This window comes from Poeciliopsis prolifica, unplaced genomic scaffold (assembly GCF_027474105.1).
Source record: "Poeciliopsis prolifica strain line A6 unplaced genomic scaffold, Auburn_PproV2 SCAFFOLD068, whole genome shotgun sequence".
Taxonomy (NCBI): domain Eukaryota; kingdom Metazoa; phylum Chordata; class Actinopteri; order Cyprinodontiformes; family Poeciliidae; genus Poeciliopsis; species Poeciliopsis prolifica.
The window spans coordinates 91,527-111,581 of NW_026562443.1; the positions used below are offsets into that span (position 1 = coordinate 91,527).

General features: G+C 38.1%; 2 protein-coding genes across 3 annotated transcripts; one reads left to right on the forward strand and one right to left on the reverse strand.

Annotated features, from left to right (window-relative positions):
* Window positions 1-1,252: 1,252 nt before the first annotated feature.
* Window positions 1,253-18,865, forward strand: ppm1f (protein phosphatase, Mg2+/Mn2+ dependent, 1F). 2 transcript variants are annotated; one of them, XM_055020552.1, is made up of 9 exons: window positions 1,253-1,505; window positions 2,634-2,843; window positions 6,667-6,797; window positions 7,546-7,742; window positions 7,820-8,008; window positions 8,100-8,243; window positions 8,727-8,820; window positions 9,570-9,808; window positions 18,489-18,865. In XM_055020552.1, the coding sequence occupies exons 2-9, from the start codon at window positions 2,677-2,679 to the stop codon at window positions 18,531-18,533; spliced, it is 1,206 nt and encodes a 401-aa protein (XP_054876527.1). In that variant the 5' UTR covers window positions 1,253-1,505; window positions 2,634-2,676; the 3' UTR covers window positions 18,534-18,865. The 2 variants fall into 2 exon arrangements, with proteins under 2 accessions (XP_054876527.1, XP_054876526.1); XM_055020551.1 differs by lacking the exon at window positions 18,489-18,865 and having other exon boundaries at window positions 9,570-12,646.
* LOC129351611 (C-X-C motif chemokine 11-like) lies at window positions 14,172-15,629 on the reverse strand. The gene is made up of 4 exons (XM_055020553.1): window positions 15,445-15,629; window positions 15,178-15,307; window positions 14,998-15,075; window positions 14,172-14,888 (listed from the first exon to the last, which is right to left on the reverse strand). Exons 1-4 carry the CDS (start codon window positions 15,497-15,499, stop codon window positions 14,831-14,833), a joined length of 321 nt encoding a protein of 106 aa, XP_054876528.1. The 5' UTR covers window positions 15,500-15,629; the 3' UTR covers window positions 14,172-14,830.
* Window positions 18,866-20,055: the final 1,190 nt, after the last annotated feature.

Genomic DNA, 20,055 nt, shown 5'->3' on the forward strand with positions numbered 1-20,055 from the left:
CCAGCAAGATTTTTTCTCTGCTTATTCCTCTCATCATCAACAATAAATACTGTGAATTTGGTAGAATTTGCTCCTTTTTTGCCAGAGTTATGAGGGGGGAACCATATATTTCTGCTGGCTAAAATATTCCGTTCCCCCTTCATAAAATGGGAACAAATTATTTTACCTGCAAATGCTTAACTGTGCTTATTCTTCTCATCAACAATAAATCCTGTGATTTTGGTAGCATTTGCTCCTTTTTTGCCAGAATTATGGGGGGGAACCAAATATTTTAGCTGTTTTACCTGACTGAAATTATCCGTTCCCCCTCAAAAACATGGAAACAAATGTATTTATCAACAGTAATCATCAACAGCAAACTGGCTGTTGGCAAACAGCAAGTTTGAAAACATTTCATCACTATTTGCTCCATCACCATCTCCACCTGCTGCAGCACCTCCCCCTGCTCCAGTCCCTCCGACTCCATCCCCACCTCCTGCTCCATCACCGTCTTCCTCTTATTTTAATAAAAGGAATAATTTCAGTATCATTTTGTTTTAATAATATACTGAAATTATTCCTTTTATTAAAATAAGATGAAAGCATATCAGTACAAAGACATAAAGTCTTTGTGAGACATATATGTATGATAATAAAAACTGAAATGCATGTGCATTGATATATATTTATAAGAATTGGAAATCAAATTTACATTTCTCAGCTTGAGTTTTTTTCTGGACTGGACAGGAGTCAATGGCAGAGCACTGGCACTGTCTAACTCAAAAACAGGTTACCACAAGCAACATGACAATTCTTTGTGTGCCGCAAATGTTGTCATGTAGTTTTGCTAATGTTTCTACATCATAAATTATATCATAATGGTGCTCTTAGTTGCAAGAAAGACAGAATAACCCCTTCCTGAGCTCAGAGGTTCAAACTCATGAAAAAAGGATGGATTATATCTGCTACAAAATTCCTTGCGGTCTTTCACTCTTTCAGCAAACAGTTGAAAGAATTGTTTTTGGTTTCACCTCCCAGCTATTTTACCCTGCCACTGAAAGTATTTTTTAAAAGTTTGTCTATTTGTCTTTTGCTCATGTATCCACACCAACCGCGGAGCTGGAAAAAAGTGGTACAAGACTCAACAATTGTCTTGTACCACTTCCTATAGGTAAAAATATCACAAATTTCAAAAGACAATTAAATCGAGAGGCAGTGGATAATATAGAAAATAGCGCCCCCTTCACTTCCGGAGTGCAATGGCCCCATTTCATGTGGTCTGTCCTCACCCCTTACTGTTTCCTGCAACGAAGTCCTTTTCAGACGAAGGGTCCAATGTAAAGCGGAGCTTTTCAGTTGATATGTAAACACCATGGATAGTACTTGCTCAGTTCAGATGTTGTTTTCATCATCCCTGCAGATAGTGGAAGTAGGCAGCGTGATAAATAAATCTCCTCTCGTCTTTGTGTAGCTGAAGGGCGTGTTTCTGTGCCACTATTCTACAAAGGAACTGTTTCTATCTCAGGGTAAGACGAATACACAAGTTTTTGTTTGGGTTAAAATGAGTATTTCTGCACCCATTAGCTTCTGACGACACAATTGTGGGTGAACATGATCATATGTTTAAAGAAGCATTTTAAGGTGTCCGTATCCGCTCATCGAGTTCCTCCAGCTTTCTTCTTCTCTTCAGATTCAACTATACCGTTACTTATCCATCTTTAGTTGTTCGCTTTTTGAGCCAGGCTCACCTGATAACTTCAGGACGCCCTTTGTTGTTTTCTAAGGACACTTTAAGTTTTTACAAAACTGATTTCTGCTGGGCTATTTGCGGAAGTTTGTGTTTAAATGTTAAAAACAACAACAACAACAACAACAACAACAACAAAAAGCAGCAACACGACTTCCTGTTTCTGCATACCGACTTGGTTGCGATTTATTTTTGTTGAACAATATGAACCACTTCGGTAATTGATCTGCTCCACAAAACTGCTTGAAAGTTGTGAATCAAGATGTTGTCGTATCACAGAATCTTCCCAGGAAACGGGCATTCCAGAAGATTAAGCTCTAATGGAGAGACATCAAGCTGAAATTACTTGAGCTTAGCCCTGCCGCTCTAATGAACAATGCAGGAACAACCGTCTCCTCATCCCAACTTATTTCCCATCTTTAATTTAGGAAAACCTGGGTTGGACAATTATTGTTGGAGTGTGTAACATAGATTTATTTACCAGTTTAACTAACATATATGCTGTTAGGTCATTTTAGTGAAGTTATTCATTTGTAACATCACAGTAATAACCATGTTTTTTGCTACATTACACTAAATTGGTTTTAACACAGATATTATTTGTTTTATATTTATGTTTCAGTTTATACTTAATCTATAATTAAAGCCATGTTTCTACCTCTACTTGCTTATGTAATGGTGTAATTTACTTGTAAAATAATAATATATTTTAGTAATACACATGATTAATAAATCCTTACATTTGGAGTTACTATTATCACTGAACTGAAGTATACTTTTGGCTACTTGCTAGTTTACTATCATCATATATTTAGCAATGGAAATACAACTTTTTGTTTTAGTATATGATGAATGTCTACATGTCTTCGACCTAAACATGTTCAGTAAAGTTAGTTTTCTTTGTCAGCTGTTCATCAGATTGCGGTCTGCAGAGATCCCAGGTGGCTGGAATGGAGGAGGAAGAGGCCCAGTGCTTCCTGAAGAAGCTTGCAGAGGAATTCCCTGCTGCTATGGAAGAAGATACTCCTCTGCCGGTCAGCTCCCTGAGTCAGAGAGTCTCACTGGAGGAGCTGCAAGGAGAGAGTCTGGAGCTGGGCCAGAGGCTGCTGGCTGCTCGGTATGGATATACACTTCATTCATTCTTTTGGCTTGGACCTCAATACCGGCTGTTTGTTATGCATGGGGAACATACCAACTGGGGAATTTATCTTTGCTACCTTCAACATCATATATAAACAGTTAGATAACAGTTAGTTAGATAATAGTTAGATCTGGGGTGCTCAAACTTTTTGAGACCAAGATCTACTTTTTCTCTCACCACCCGGCTTAGATCTACCTCATGACACGAAGACATAAAAATTGTAAATTAAACCCTATTGACTAATTTTCTACACAAATAAACATCAGTTATATCAGAAATGATAAAGTGATAGAAAACCTAATGCAGTTTCTTCCTCAGTGAGATTCTCACACTGGGAGTGGGTTACTGGTTTCTCAGTCAGAAGCTGGTTGCAAACCTGAGGCCAGTAGGTGTCAGTCAGTTATGGTAGATCTGAAATTTGGTTTGATGATGTCAATATGAGAAACTACAGACTGATCAGAGGAACCAAAGAGCTCTGCAGAGGTAAAGGCAAATCCTCTGAATTTGGGATATAATTAATTTAATTTCAAATAATTATTGTGGTAGAAGCCATTTGTTTGTTAAAACTTAATCAAATATATTTGTCCTATTTGATGTTTCTTGTGACGTTTACTGCAAACGAACGAGGTAATTAGTCAAGTTCGACTAAATAGATCGACTCAAAACCTTCGCGATCGACTTATTGAGCACCCCTGAGTCAGATAAACTGATAGATAATAGTTTTGAAGAAAGCCCTTTCAAGGAAGGATCTATCCAGGGTGTACCACACATCCTACATACTCATTGTGGGTAATAGGCCTCATAACCCCTTCTACTCCTCTTGAAGGATGATTTCAAGAGGACTATCCAAGTTTTTTGAACAAACCTCCCATTTTCTGAAGTATTTATCAGCTTTCATATTTACAGTACTTTGATTTCCTGACTTTGCCTCATATATCAATACTAGAGAAATCACATCCAAATATACTCTTGCTTGTAACATTCATCCGTCATGCTTATGACATTATACCACACCAAGTTATGAAGACCCTTTAAAAAAAACTTTACCTCTTAAAACTTTTAGGATGACATTTTCCATCTCTTTAAAAGCTAGCTTTCATTTTAAAAGTTTGTTAAATACCCTTCCGACATGAAGCCTACACATCCACACCCAGTTAGACAGAGAATGTTTGATTCCCGGAGTTTTTTTTATTTACCTAACTCCTTTATCCACCAGTCCTGCACGTACATGTCTGGTTGGTTGCATTTTTCACGTTCTTTAGCAGGTCTCCCTTGCACTGATCATTAATGATCCGCTGTTAACTCTGTTGGGGGAAGCCACTACAGTTCTAAAAGAAAAGCTACTCATCCTATGTAAACAGTCTGAATATAAAGTGACGTGATGTATGCTTTTCCTTTTTGCGAAAGATTCAGACTTTTCAGCAGGTAACTGGAAGGCTGAACAGAATACAACAAAGCTGGTCTGTTCTGTCCTTTTTAACTTTTAACCTATGTCTGATATTGAAATGCTGGTGGCCTTTTTGGATATTTGGGGTTTAAGGTAAAGAGAGATTGATAGATTTATTAGAAATAATAAATACATCTTTATTGTCCCACAAAGGAAAAAGTCAGGTGTTAACTTCTCTAAACTTCAGAAACATTTGCCATCAGAAGAGCTGGCACGCTTTATGTTATCAGCTTGGACAGACGGTTTATCAGTTCCTCGACTGTTAAAGGGGTCAAAGATGGAAAATATCTGGTTGTTTTCAGTTTCACCATTCGATGAACCAAAAATATTCAGAGAGCTTGCATTGTTTTTTCCCAACCAGAAGGCCCGGATGAACAAAGAGGTCAAGGAACTGTTGAGGGAGAGACCTAGTGCTCTATCCCACCATGTTTAAAGTCTTCCATCATCCAGCTTCCAAAAATGAACATTGCTCATCATGCAGTGTTCTGAGAAACAGGTTCAGAGTCATATCACTTCACGTCTGCCATCCATACCAGACCCAGACCAGTTTACATACAAAACCAACTGCTCTACAGAGGATGCTCTGCTCACCATGTGGTACACGTGGAGCTGTGTGAGGTTTCTTTTCCTGGATTTTCTGACAGATGGCTTACTCCACATAGAGTTAGCTGAAGTTCTTTTTAAATTAGTTTCAATTTCTGAATTTTATCATGTTTCATTAATGCTTTCCTTTGATGTTCTATGGGTAACCTTGGATTATCTTGTGTATAGTGCTAAGACAGTCATGATAAATAACCGTCAACTGGTCAGCTGGAGTATACAAATTGCCTTTTAATTACTACTGAACTCAGAGCAATAATTAAACCAAAACTGTACAAAAATTTATATATTTTTCAATATGAAAAAAAAATTGCTTTGTTTTCATCCCAAAACTCTTTGTGACAAGTTTTATCTTCACCGAGTTCAGATACTTGAAAACAAAAACAAACAAACAAAAAAAAAAAAAACCCACTTATTATACACCTTTTACTATTCAATTATTACATGATTAATCTAAGAACTAGTCAATAGGTCAGCCGTACAATGTATTGCTATTCAGGCTACAGAAAGGCCTGGACACTTCACATATTGATGCTAAAAGTGTTCTTTTAGTTGTGCTCCAAATGATTAAGCGTTCACTAAAGGATTGCTGTTATTGCATTTTAGGTGAGAAAATGTCTATTTTATCTTAAAAAATAATTTATTTGTTTATTTGCATCTTTTAGTGTATTTCTAATATCGCATAGATAAGGCTGAAGTGGTTAATTGATAATTCTGCAGAATGTGCCAATTGTTTTTGGATTGATAGAATAATAATTGAGTAGCCCTACTTGTGTATAAATGGTACTTCATGAATAAAGTTACCTTGTCTTGATTGCTTATTGGCTGTCCTATAAATAACTAAAACTTGCTAAATAATATCATCACCTAATTTGCATAAATTTCCATATACATAGAACCTTTATTGAATGCTGACATGAATAACAATGTGGCAGAAACAAAGTGAATAAAAGAAACTAAATATGTTTAGGAATATTTGTGGAATTTAAATAATGGGTCCCAGTGAGTTTTAGGTTTTGTTTTTATTCCATCATTCTAACCTTGTATTTTTGTCTTTGGATTGGTGAATTGAAAAAGAAACTGTGGTTGAGTGCCTTAGTTTTCATTTATTTGGTTATTGAGGATAGTTTATGAAGCCAGGTGAGATTAGTAATGAGCGGAATGATCCAGCAGAACCACCTGAGCCTGAATGTTTTCTTTGCTGGTAGGGTCTCTCACTAATGAGAAAAAGATTGGCTAACACCGAACAAGATGGTGTCTTAATGCCATTTTGTGGTAGCAGTAGCATATGTTGCCTCCATTTGTGGAAGTGAAGCCAACTTTTAAGTCTTTTTTAAAGAATAACAATTTTTCAACTGATTAGTCCTTAGTTGGAAAACAATGAGTAAAATAATTCTATAAAATTTAGAAAATGTATCACAAGCTCATGTGCTTTCTGACATTCCCACATTTTCCACTTTACCCTGTCAGGAAGAGATCATATCCTGTCTACAGAAACATCATTGTTTCGCCAGCTTCCTGCTTCCTAAACTTGGTTTTCTTTTCAAAGATATGGCATTTTGTAAAAATGCAGGAGTGATAGTTGACTTATTTCACTTTTGACTTTACCTGCTATTGATGAAACTTCTTCAGGGTCTAGATCTTTCTGGAGCAAACCTATTTCTATTCTGGGCTTTATGTCCATCTATCTGCTCAGCTGTTTGTTGCTCACGTTCAGAACTTCATCTGAATATGCATGTCTGTGTGATTCAGGGGAGCTCCTTCAGGCCTCAGGGTTCTCCTCTGCCAAGCAGCGGTCACGCAGCTTCTGAAGGACGACCTTTCTCCATTTCACTGTCCACAGGAAGCTCAAGCAAACCTGAAAGATGAGGAAAAAGTTGTCTGTAAGTTGTTTTTTTAGTTGCCTGTTATATGTTGCAAAAATAAGAATGGGGTTTTATTTTAGGACTGAAGCAATAAGTCAGAATGATTGTTATCTGGCTGTAATATAAATACTCCAAAAAATTAATGCCATTTGGTGAAGGAACAACATACTCAGGGCAGTAAGTAAGTCAAAACTACACGAAAGGTATATATGTTTCGCTTTTAAGATGAAAAACCCTAATTGCAGGTAAATATGTTCTATCCAAAACCTACCAATTGGAATTGTTTGATTTACATCGTTCGAATTGTGTAAAAAACTATCTCCTATTAAGCATCTTTTACTTTCCAATTATGAACCAGTAATTAATGACCAGATCAGTATGGAAGTTGAGCTGAGTTGAGTTGATGTTAAGCTGAGCAGAAAGGCCTGAGCTTTCACATATCAATATTGGAATAATTTTTTTTAGCTGTAGGTGCATCCCTTGCTAGAAAAGGTGACGAATTCAGTTTTTTTTTTATTTTAAGTGGGAAAATGTTTATTGTCTTATTTAAAAAAATAATTCAATTATTTGTTTTTTTGCATTTCTAATGCTGTATGAAAAGACTTGATTGGGTAAAAAAAAATCTGCAGAATGTCAATTTTTTTTATCTGATTACTTGATTAATCTACATAATAATTGATGGATTCATCAATTACTAATATATTTGTTTGCTGCAGTTCTATGCTAGTTATTCAAATATGTATTTTTGGCACTGCTCTGCTTCCAGTACTCGAGTCGGAAGCAGTCCAGCGGCTCTTCCTTAGGCATCTGATAGGTGTAGCACTCAGATGGAACCAGGAGCTCCCCTTCCCCTTCCCTCCTCCGAGCTTTCAGTGTTCTGTTCATGCCATCAAGAACACAAGGAGGAAGATGGAGGACAAGCATGTGGCACTGGCTGAATTCAACCAGCTCTTCGGCATTCAGGTAAAAACCCTGAAAAGTAAACAATGCTTTGCCAGTGTTCTCCATTATCACCCAGCCTGGCTGTGATCCTGATCTAGGATGGAGTGGAGCGGGCCTACTACGCTGTGTTCGACGGTCACGGGGGAGTGGATGCAGCCATTTACGCTGCCACTCACCTCCATGTTGTTCTGAGCAAACAGGAGACGCTGCAGAGCAACACGGACATGGCTTTTAAAACTGCCTTCAAGAACACAGACAACATGTTCAGATGCAAAGCCAAGAGAGAGGTATAGTAATGTTCTACAAGCTGTTGTTTTCGCTTCATGAACCACACTGTATGCTTCAGATGAATCTATATGTGGAGTTTTGTGTTAACAGCGTCTGCGGAGTGGGAGCACAGGGGTGGCCGTGCTGATTCATGGTCAGCAGTTGACTGTGGCTTGGCTCGGAGACTCTCAGGCAATATTGGTTAGGAAGGGACAGGTTGTTACACTCATGGACCCACACAAACCAGAGAGAGAGGTACACATTCTACTAATTCTTCTTGCTTTGTTTTCTGCTATGCCAACAACAAATGACACTGGTATAATAGAATGGAATTGAATATGCGTTTTTGTCCCCTAGGAGAAATTTATAATGGACACATAGGTGTGCAATAAATAGTTGCTGCTGCCCAAACAAACAATAACAATAACATGCAATACATATAAACAGCTAAAAATGTAGACTACACACAGATTGAAAACAACAGATCACCCAGGTTATGGCACACCTTCCACACTATTTAAAATTTTGATTCAAAAAATTTATGTATGAAAGAAAATTAAAAAAAAAAATTGGGCGGTATTATGTACTTTATTCTCATTAAGTCTCATTGAATGGCCACATTTTCTCATTATTTTTTCTGACCTGTTTGGGATCAAAGGATTAACAGTTTAAACCAGCATACAGACACATTACTGCAGGAGTTAGATGTTTATGTTATTTCTGTTCCCTGTTTTACAGGATGAAAAACAGAGAATAGAAGATCTTGGGGGTTGTATCACCTTCATGGGTTGCTGGCGAGTTAATGGCACCTATGCGGTCTCGAGAGCCATTGGTAAGACATCCTCAACCAATCAGAACGGAGAACACAGGACTGTGCCACGCTGCACAATTCAAGAAAAAGCTTTTGCTTTTGATGTGACTATATTGTTGAAAACGTGGCCTTTGCCATATTTAATATTTTTATCTAGTTTCATATTTTTATTCCTCAGGAACCTTATAACTAAAATTAAATTTTTTTTTGAGGTGATAAAAAGAACAGACATTACTCGGCTTAACATGCAGCACCAACTGCTGCTCTGCTGTGAAACTGTAGATTGTTAATCTCTGTTAACATAGTGTTAAATCCCAATGATCTGAAATTTGTCAGCTTGAGTTGTTTTAAAAGTCAAGTCAGATTTTCATTTAGAGACAAGTCTTAATATGAGACATAAACAACATACTTAATATTTAAGATGTAAACTATGTATATTTTTATAAGTATTCGTCTTTAACAATTTGGAACTTGAGCAGTTCAGACAGAAATAACTTCCCTGCATTACACTGCAACTGAAGTGTTAAAGTGGAGTGCACAGCACCTTCAAACTATTAACAATGCACTGATTCTAAAAACTTTAATAATAACCAGGAGGTAGCACTTCTGAGCTTTTCTGAGCTTGCTCCAGTTTTCATTGCAGAAGAGGCTCTGTGTGGGGAAACAAAGTAAGAAAATGAAAGCCTCCTCAGTGAAGAGGCTTTTCTGTCTGCCTGATGTGCTGTGAGTTTCCTCCAAGCTACTAATCCCAGTCATATCCCTAAATCCAGGCGACTTCGACCAGAAGCCATATGTGTCTGGGGACGCTGATTCTTCAACCATCCAGCTGTCGGGGGATGAGGACTATGTGCTGCTAGCGTGTGATGGCTTCTTTGATGCCATCAAACCTTCAGAGGTCCCAGATCTTGTTGCTAAGGCGCTCTGGGGTGCTGATGACTCTGAAACTGGAGGGAGTCTTCCACCAGAACTCGCTGAAGATGGAGTGGGACACAGAGTTGCTGAGAGACTGGTAGGTGATGCCAAGGCAGCAGGGTCCAGCGATAACATCACTGTAATGGTGGTGTTCCTGCGCCTGCCTGGCCAGCTGCTGGCTAACACATAAATCCAGCTGTGTCCAGAGGAAAGGAATCATGCAGCTCGCCTCAGGACATACTCAGACAGCCAGACTAACCCAGAATCATCACCTTTGATATATCCACAGCTGTTATCTGTGCTAGACTGGCAAATGATTTGATTTTTTTATGCAAGAAATCATGCAAATCCAATATTATGTGCACTCTAAATGGAAATTATTGTGGACATCAAAATATACACAGTGGTGTGAAATTGACAGTGTTTTACATTTACATCAACATATATATATATAAAATAATGGTAAAACAGTTTCCACCACTAATGAGACATGCATACTAGTTCAATGGTAAATATACATCAGTTAGGGGAGAAATCATCAGTAGCTTGGTTGTAAATGTGCACCATGTTAAACTAAATGTTTGTTTTGTGCACCTATTGATCCACCAAACAACACTCACATGATCTGATGAACCTGATGTAGCTCAGCTGTCCTAGCAGGAGTGTTTTGACATTTGCATCATTTACCTGAAGCTCTCCACTGGAGCTGTATGTTGTGACTCCAGCTGTCTTCTGAATTTTCCATGGGTGGAGAGCATCACCAAAAGAACACCATTGAAGCACAGAGGTGGCATCATCATACTGTGGGGTTGCTTTTCTTTAGATGGCAGATGGATTTTTGAAAGGGTAACAGATCCATTTAGCAGTCAACCTTTACCCAAAACTTTCAAGTCTCTGATGCCAAGTCCAAGGATCCATCCAGATCAACCGAAATATAAACTATCGGACACAATGTTTTGGAATTGGCTGCCAGAGTTCAGATCCTGGCTGAACTCTGGTAAGGTAAATATTTCTAAGTGAAGATGCAGCTGTACACACCCACACACACAAACTAAGACGGACAAAAGAAGAAAGTTGAGTGGTTTGTGTTAAGACAGTACCCAGTCAGAACATGTGTACACAAGGAGACCATGCGGACCCACTGCAGACAGATCAGCAGGGACCAACACAGTCCCGACTTAACTGTCAGAGTCTGACTCGCCCGCCAGGTCCTGATTTAGTCTTCAATGTCTGACTTGGTCGATAGGGGCAAATCGGGATTCGGCTGTCAGGGTCTGTCCCGACTGCCAAGTCCCAGTCTTCATGGCCTGACTCACCTGCTGGCTCCCAACTAGGCCATCAGGGTCCAACTTTTAGGGTCAAATTCATCTTCAGGGTCCGACTCGCTGCTGGGTCCCAACTTCACCTTTAGAGACCGACTCAGTCATCAGGGTTCAACTCGGCTATCTGGTCCTGACTTGGCCTAGAGGTTCCAAACTAACTGGGCCAAAGAAATCACTTTGGCCTGGTTGGTTCTGGATGCAAGTTCTGGTGGTGTTAACCAGTCCCCTGCTGGAGTCCTTCAGGTCCTGGTGATGATGTGACCAGTACCTGTTGGCAGACAAGAGTGCCAACAGATTTTAATATTTGTGCCAACATTTAATACCTTTTTATGTTACCAACATATCTGTTACATATATGTCCTCTGAATGTCCTATGCAATCTCACTGGAGGCTCTGAGCGGTCCATCTCACACATCACATTCTTTTCAGGGACTTTCCAAACAGGAAGTCCCATTTGTTCAGTCTGAGCATGTCAGAGGATGCATGAATGTGTCTGTTCATGTGATTTCACTTAAAGGAATGTGATGCCAGCAGCTAATGGTTGGCCCAAAGCTGACACGCTTAGGCTTGATCGATATTTCAGTTTGCTGCTGTTTGCAAAACTGGCAGAATTAGCAGAAACTTCCTGCTGGGACTGGCCCACACAGGCATGTTGGGCCTGCAGGCACACTCATGCAACACATATACATTTAACCTACATAACCTTCAGCTAAATTTAACAGATTTAATATATTGATTTATTTAGAGGAGGTTAAGTTACAGTTTAGAAAGTTTTATTTTATCAAGATTTTGGCATATCTGTGGCAGTGAGAGTGTTACTTTTTTAATCTGAATGCTTTTCAGACTTTATCTACTTAATCTGTTCTGTTAGTGGTGTCAGTGTAGAGGGCTATTTCTTGATGGATTTGTATGTTTTGGAGGTGGGTAAACCAAAAGTCTCATGTGCCACATAGATCAATTAGAACCTCTTTCAGATCAGAGTTTTGTAATAATCACAACTCCCCTTCCCATTCACAGATCAGCTACAGGTCAAACTGGCAGGATCATGGATCAATAAATGCTTTCAGAGCAGTCTGAACCAAAGGGGCATGGCATACTGTCACATCACCATTATGGCTATGCTGAGTATGATTGTAGGTGTAGCAGTGGTGGAGCAATATCAACGACACATCTTGTCCCATTATCTCTGTTAATCTGGTCAGGCCGAGCTGCTAAAATACAGATTGAAATTATGATCTAAAAGGGGCTACAGTTATGAGGAATGCTAAACATTTTTAGATTGCCGGCTTATGAAAGCAGACTCCAAACTTTGTTTTGAGACAAAGTATTAAATGTGTCTCTTATCTACTTAGAAAATGCTGATGTTAAACATGTTGGATTATGTACTGACTGTCATTCTGTTGGTATTATAATATTTACTCCTGTTTAATGATTCCTTTATGAAAAATGTGAATACTTTTTTAGAAATAGTTCTGAACCACATCCAGCTGGATTTAATGTCAGAATCTCATTTTACTCTCTTACACTGTGGATTAATGACATGGTTGGTTTTGCAGTTTTGTATTCACTAATGACTAAATAAAAGACTCCAAACAAGATATTCATCAGTTTTAGATCTGGCTGCTGTTCTCACTCTGTGTCACCAGAACTTCATTCTCTCTGACACTGCTCGACTGGGAGTAGAATGGTGTAAAGTTTCCTCAGAGTTAAAATAAACTCAGTTAATATATATATATATATATATATATATATATATATATATATATATATATATATATATATATATATTTTACCTTTACTAGTGGTTTTGTTCTTTTGGTGGGGATTTTAGAAAATTTCATTGTCAATCAACTTTACAATACAAGACAGGGATATCAATTCTATAGTGTAAGTTATTCAAAACTATATAAAAGATGTATGGTATATTTCCGTTGATCTAATATATCTGATAAAAACATTTTGCTCTTCCTGAGCAAAGCAGTCAGCTGATTAAGATAACGTATTCTGCTCTTATAAAAATACTAAGGGGAGTTGTAAAAAAACCCAAAACATTTCAGTCTTCTTTCTTCAACATGCAATTTAAATTTTGAAAAAATTTCAGAAGCTTGTGTCACATGGCTATTTGAAATGGTTGACATAAGTTGCTTTATTTTACTTTTTATTTTTTATCCAAAATAACACCAGGTTATTGTTTTATTATCCGGTGGTAAAAGTGTCAGAGCCATAAGAAAATTTGACACAACTGTTTTGCTTTTCACTGAGTCCATTTTACTTTCTGTTTTCGTTTATTCTCCGGCAGATGTGTTTCCAAGTAAGTATGGGGGGCAGGGGGAATGGCAGAATTGGCAAAAAGCAAATGTGTCATTGTTTATTTAGCCAAAGCTGAGTCTGAACTTCATATTGCTTTTGAAAAAGAGGGAAATTAATTCATTTTTTATTAATTAGCATTACCATTTAACTATTTTACAAATGGTGCAGGTTCCAGATGTGGCATTCAGGTGTTCTAAGACAATGTCAGGACCTCAGCAGTTACCATTAAAAAGAAACTAGTTTTTCATGAACCTGGGAAGGAGTTTGGTTACCAACCTCGATCTAAAGGAGTTTACTGATGCAGCGCCATCTACTGACAGACTGAAGCGTCCTCCCAGCAGCTTTTAGACTTTATGACCAACTACACTCAGGCTCATTAAATATTTGCATTCCTGATGTTATTTATACATTTTTTTAATACTCTTATATTTTATTGTTTTTATGTGCAATTATTCAGGTACATTTTGTACTTTTTGGAAATTATTTAGCATGAAGACTTAGAAAATGACCCACTCAGTTGGACACTTGTGTAATAACTGTATTTTTTTTTCTTATGCTGTATATTTGCCCTTATGTTGTAGTCTTTTAATTCTTATTTTTATTGTCTTGGTTGAAAATCTATGACTGGTTGCTGCTGATAAGAGGTGGGTATAGTACTCAAAGGATCTACTCAAATAAATGTAGCACTATTTCAACATACGTTTACTCAACTAAAGGTAAAACATGTCTCTCCAAGAAATTACTGTTAGTGTATAACTGATCATGCTATCTGATTCATATTTTAAAATGATGGATCCAGACAGACAGGAAAATATTTTTATTTGTACATGCTGATATTTTAGAGATTGAAATCTAAAAATAATACAAATACAAAATAAATTCAGGGATGCTTTTACAAGTCCATTTTAAACATAAAACTCAAGAAACCAATATGTACAGTAGGTAATGTGTATAACCAGTATGTGCAATGTACGTCTTGTGACATCTGCTTTTACTGCATGTTCACTGGACCTCTAATGGCTCAGCAAACAGATCATTGATCTGATTATAAGCTGCATTGCTTTGATCTCTGTGACCTACTGCCCTATGTCACTTCTTAAAAAGATAACATTTCAATTAAAGCTGCAAATAGCGTTGGAGGCCTTCGCAGCTCAGTTCTACCCCAGCTGAAAACACATTCAACATGAGTGTAAAAAGAGTTGACACAAAAAGTATGAGGTTGTTTTTATTTCCCATAGTAGAAAACTAATTTCTAAAAGTTCTAGAGTATGTAGAGTTTTATATTTATCTACAAAGTATATAAAGACTTTTTAACAAGGAATAATACAGTATACAGAAGATAAAGAAACTGGCCATCATGATCACTGGGTATTTTCTACACTTGCTGCTTTTATTATTGTGAAATAGAAAAGCAGAGTTGGAGCTCAGCACCTTCAGCTTTCAGAAACTGAGTTCTACAGTCTGAATGTCACCTGCTGTGTTGAGCGTCAAGTGGAAGAGTGAGCTGAAACCGTTGTTGTGTACACAACTCCAGTTTTTCTAGACCTGAAACAAAAAATAGACTGTTAGGATGACACAGCAGATTTCTGGAACACTCCCCATTGACTGATGTCACAGAAACTCCTCAGAGACTGAGCATTTCACTTGATCTTACCTGTTCTTCAGATTCAAGATAAGCTGTCCAATTCGTGACTTTGGATCCACACACTTTTCCTTGTTTGCCAGTGTAACACTAGAGGAAGGGAAAAAAACAACACAGAACCCACAATAGGGATGAACAGTGCAGAGTGGTTACCTGAGTTTTGTATCGCTCAGAAAGTAAAATAGAACTTACATGATCTCAGTGCGGGGGCAGAAGGTGCTTGGGTAGTAAACAACTGGCTCTGTGAGGATGCTCTGCAGTCGGACCCTGCTCAGCAAGCTGCTGGAACACTTGCATTTATTGGACCTGTTGGCTGGCTGAGCTGTGGAAGAAAGGAAGAAGCATGGTCTCGTCACATCCTGATATTCTGTCAGTCAGTATAACAAGGAACCGAAAAGTGTAACGTTTCTTTTTCCCACCACACACTTACTCCATTATTCTAAAAACAACTCAAAGTACCTCGAGCACAGAGGAGAAACAAGCAGGTCACAAATCCAATCACAGCAGACTTCATCTTGTGGATCTAGAAGCTTCAGGATCAGCTGCAGTGTCTGTCTTCAGATTGAACTGCTGATGCTCTGATGCAGCAGGCAGTCCTGTTTTATAGAGGCAGGACCACTACGAACTCGTAGTGGCCCTACAGTTTCACTTTCCTCTTTGGGTTTCACTTTCTTTGCCCCTTCCTTTTTCATTTACAAAGTCTGTTTCCAAGAACTGCACCTTCCTTTCAAACTCTGATGTGAATACCTTTTGCCTGCACAATGACACATACAATTTACCAACAAAGCAAATGCTATGTCTAAAGCCTTTAGCTCATGAATTAGTAAATCACTGAATTTAATAACACTTTACAAACCTACTGAGGTTTGAGATCAGCTTAAACTTTTTGCATCATCAGTAAAAACTGTTAAGGGAGCAGCAGCTTCAGCTACAAAGCAAATGAAAAATAAAGTTTTTCTATAGATGCTTTACTGTAATTAGTTTCCACATGGGAAGGTTTAAGTCATCCAAGACACACATAAAAAGTTATTGTCAATAAGCTGTCTGTCATGTCAGAGTACTGCAATGCTTCTGTGTAATTTTGTCCAAAGAAATTGTCCAGCTAAAAAAAGTTTGTAAACAGTGAGCTGGATATTCCAGTCACCCCAAAGTCACATTTTGTTATTTATGCAGATCACAAAACCAAACAGGACTTTCTACAGCTGATGTGACAAAAATGAACATGTGGTTGACTTCTACTTAGTTTTACAGTGAATGTAAAGGTACTCATACATAATGACAGTTTTATATTTAGAAAAATCACACCTAAAAAGAAAATAACCTTTTCAATGTTAGCGCAAATCTGGCTCCACTCTGCATTCCAAACACTAAAACATTTGTTGTCATCGCTCACTGTGACTTCTGTTGAATGTTTACAGAAATGGGATGTGAAACTAAAAGTGAACGGAGGAGGGAAAACACCATCCGCAGTGTTAATCCTGTAAGCCTGTTATTTGTCTATAAATTCCTCATTTCTAAGAAATAGAACAAGTAGTAATCAGAAATCTGGCTGGAAAAAAAAATCATTTCACAGGGGTCGCAGTGCTATTGCATGTTGCATGGGGTGGCGAAGGAAGCGGTATGGATGAATGAAAAAGAAAAAAGAAACAGTCACACAAAAGTTTTTCACTGTGAAGATGGTTTGTAGTGTGTTTTGTTGCAACCTGAAGTGTGAAATAAACTTCAGAGGAGTTTGAAAACAATATGTGTGAAGGTTTATGTCTGGTTGAATGATGTGTGTGCCCAGTTGATTTTTCTTTTCTTTTTTGGGGTGGATTTTATTGTAATTCATAGGGAGGCCCAGAAAATCTTTGGGAACCACGGGGTAACTATCCACCCAGCAGTTTTTCTTCAGGTTATGTATATGTCCCAGTTTGAGAAAAAACAAAACTGTGTTTGGAAAAAGAAGTATTTAAAATGCCCTTTAAATCTCAAATAGGAATTTCCAAGGGCACATTCACAAGCTACTGATTTGCAGATACAGCTGCTACAGCCGCCCTCAGGCAGTCTGACAGAAGCGAGGGCATTGGTACTGCTGACCAACACCAGTCCAAGTTTTATCACTACCACCATATTCAACAGATGGTCTCCTCAACTTTAGACTTTTAGCTTTTTTTTTTTGTCCCCACACTGTCATCTGTCTACCACTCTGATCCAGGTTGGTCTTTCCTTTGTCTGTCCAGAACACGTTTTTGTCCCAGAATTTTGTGGGATTCTCTTTTTTTTTTCATAAATTGTATACTGACCCTTTTGGAACTAACTAGTTTTTTTTTCCAGCTTTTGTTTGTGAAGTTCAATGAATACTTTCTGACAAATATTTTTTGTGTATTTGTTTTCTTTTTTATGATGTTTAAAACAGGTGATTTCTTTAAGTCTAATGATGGTTTCTGTGTTTTTAGCCACAAATAACTTCTATAAACATAGAAACATAGAGCATGTTGTGCTTCAGAAAACCGCAAACATTGAGACAAATATGAACAGCGCAGTAAACGTGAAAACAGCTACGAATGAACAAGTCCTAAAGTTGTGTAACTAAAAGTCATTATAATTATTAATATTAATATTAAGTGTCACTAATCTGTGGAGCCATCTGAGTTGTAAAGCCGCAGGAGGAGATCTGTGCGTTGCGCTGTGACAACAAACACAGGACCGTAATGCACAACCTGGAGGATGGGGATACGATGGGGGCTTTAAAATCTTTCTTAGAGTTTTCCATACAAGAGTGGACCACACACAAACATGCAGAAATGACTAAAGATTGTTTGTACTGTTGTAACTATTAAACAATCTCTCCTCCAGTTCAACCTTATAACTGGAGACAATTGTTGATGTTACCATTATAAAATAACTTGCAATTAAGTATTGGCTAAGATCAATGAGATCAAGGAGGCAGAGTGTTGTTGTCAGCAATTGCTGAAAGTAACTAAAACAATTACTTTTAGTCTAACTTAGTTTCTTTCCAAATCAAGTAATGAAGTAACTTGTAACAAGTAACTAAGTCTAAGAAGGCACTATCAAACTTCTCAGAAACACACAAAGACAAGAATATGAACATCATCGAGCAGCACAATAATGCATTTTCAATTTATAATGCATGCACTTTAATTTATGTATTTATCTTGACATTGTGTTAGAATAATTATGTTTTGTTATCATTCTTACATTGGTAGTTATAATAGATTTAGTATTCACATCCCTGAGAAAAGCTCTCATACTTGTTAGACTTTGGAGCTGCAGCTGTGTACAGACCTTGAAGCTGCAGCCACTTGTATCTTCAGGATACTCCTATCTGCCTCCCTCCACATTCCTTTTCTACTATCTACTTTGTAATAAAAGAGAAAGCCCTAACAAAGGGTCTTCAGAGCGCTCGGTGAACGGCTGGAAGCAGCGGTTTGCTGGGTTCTCTCCTTTTGCAAAAGCTTTCATAAAATTCACTTGCGTTGTCTGTTTGTTCTTTTATCTAGATTCACAAATACCTATCATTTTGGTGCCGTGACCCGGATCTCTAAGAGCCGTCACTGACAGGCAGAAAGGACACGCTGAAAACCGTGCACGGCCAGAGTCAATAGGACCTGGAGAGAAAGACCCGGGAAGTGAATTCTTCGCCAGGCCAGCGACCTAGGTCCGACTTGTCTGCCGGTGGCGGGTTGACGAGATCCGACCGAACAGAACGGGCCGACAGAAAGCGTAAGTGAAACAATTGATATTGCAGTTGATGTTTATCAGCTAAATTCTAGGTTGGAGTCCTTGTCAAATAATATCTTGACTAAAGTACCATAAATTCTAGGTTGGAGTCCTTGTCAAATAGTATTTTGACTAAAGTACCATAAATTCTAGGTTGGAGTCCTTGTCAAATAATATCTTGACTAAAGTACCATAAATTCTAGGTTGGAGTCCTTGTCAAATAGTATTTTGACTAAAGTACCATAAATTCTAGGTTGGAGTCCTTGTCAAATAGTATTTTGACTAAAGTACCATAAATTCTAGGTTGGAGTCCTTGTCAAATAGTATTTTGACTAAAGTACCATAAATTCTAGGTTGGAGTCCTTGTCAAATAATATATTGACTAAAGTACCAAAGGTTTAAAGGCCCAGTTGATGCGTATCAGCTAAAAGGTTGGAGTCCATGTCAAATAACATTCTGACTAAAGTCCCAGGGTGTAGATTCCCTGTTGTCTCAACTAAAATCTACGAGAGAGGTGTTTTTAGAGCCCCTCTTTTAATGAGGACTTCCCATAAGGAAGGATCCTCGCACTGATAGGAAATTGTTAGTTGCTGCGATTTTTATTGCTGTGTCATTGTTTGTTGCTGCGATCGTTATTGCTGTGTCATTGCTGCCGTGCTGTGTGTGTGTGTGTGTGTGTGTGTGTGTGTGTGTGTGTGTGTGTGTGTGTGTGTGTGTGTGTGTGTGTGTGTGTGTGTGTGCATACGAGAGCGAGTGGTGCTCATCTCTCTCTGTGAGTAAAACTTTCTGTCCTCGGAATTAGAATCCTAAGTGAAGAACCGGACTGAGGCTAGTCTCAGTCTAGAAGCCTGTTCTTCAGGGGACACTAAGCGCTGACCTCCAGCACTTACTTGAGAGAGAGCACAAAATATCAAGTCATTTCTAAAGCTAAATTGCAGAGTACTTAAATAATGGGAAATAAAAATTCTTGTAATTTCTCACTTGTTGAGGATCCCACAGGGGATGAAAAGTACATGCTGTCCAGATTTCCTGGTAGCACAGTACACATGTCAAAATGGAAGAAGAAATATAAGATAGATGGGAAATTAAAAATTGAACAATGGCAAACTTTAGTGGGAATATTAGAAAAAAGCATATCTGAAAAACAAGGAAGGAGGAGAGAAAGAAAGGAGGAAGAACTAAAATGTGCTAAGCAATGGTTAGATGCAACTAAAGAAAGGAGAGAACAAATTAGAAAAAACAAAGACAAAAGGAGTAAAAGTGAGGAAGCCACTACTTTGTTTGTAAAGCCAGAAGATAATGAGCCCATACTAGGTGCAATGCAGGCCCCTCCTCCGCGCACACAGG

What these genes read in the sequence shown, in the direction of transcription:
- LOC129351611 (XM_055020553.1), bottom strand. Translation starts at nt 15,499, where the DNA reads ATGAAGTCTGCTGTGATTGGATTTGTGACCTGCTTGTTTCTCCTCTGT. An exon ending in GTTTCTCCTCTGTGCTCGAG is followed by an intron (nt 15,308 to 15,444) that starts GTACTTTGAGTT and finishes TTTCTTCCACAG; the next exon opens with CTCAGCCAGCCAACAGGTCC. An exon ending in TGCCCCCGCACTGAGATCAT is followed by an intron (nt 15,076 to 15,177) that starts GTAAGTTCTATT and finishes CCCTTCCTCTAG; the next exon opens with TGTTACACTGGCAAACAAGG.
- ppm1f (XM_055020551.1), top strand. Translation starts at nt 2,677, where the DNA reads ATGGAGGAGGAAGAGGCCCAGTGCTTCCTGAAGAAGCTTGCAGAGGAA. An exon ending in AGATGAGGAAAAAGTTGTCT is followed by an intron (nt 6,798 to 7,545) that starts GTAAGTTGTTTT and finishes CTCTGCTTCCAG; the next exon opens with TACTCGAGTCGGAAGCAGTC. An exon ending in TGCGGTCTCGAGAGCCATTG is followed by an intron (nt 8,821 to 9,569) that starts GTAAGACATCCT and finishes CCCTAAATCCAG; the next exon opens with GCGACTTCGACCAGAAGCCA.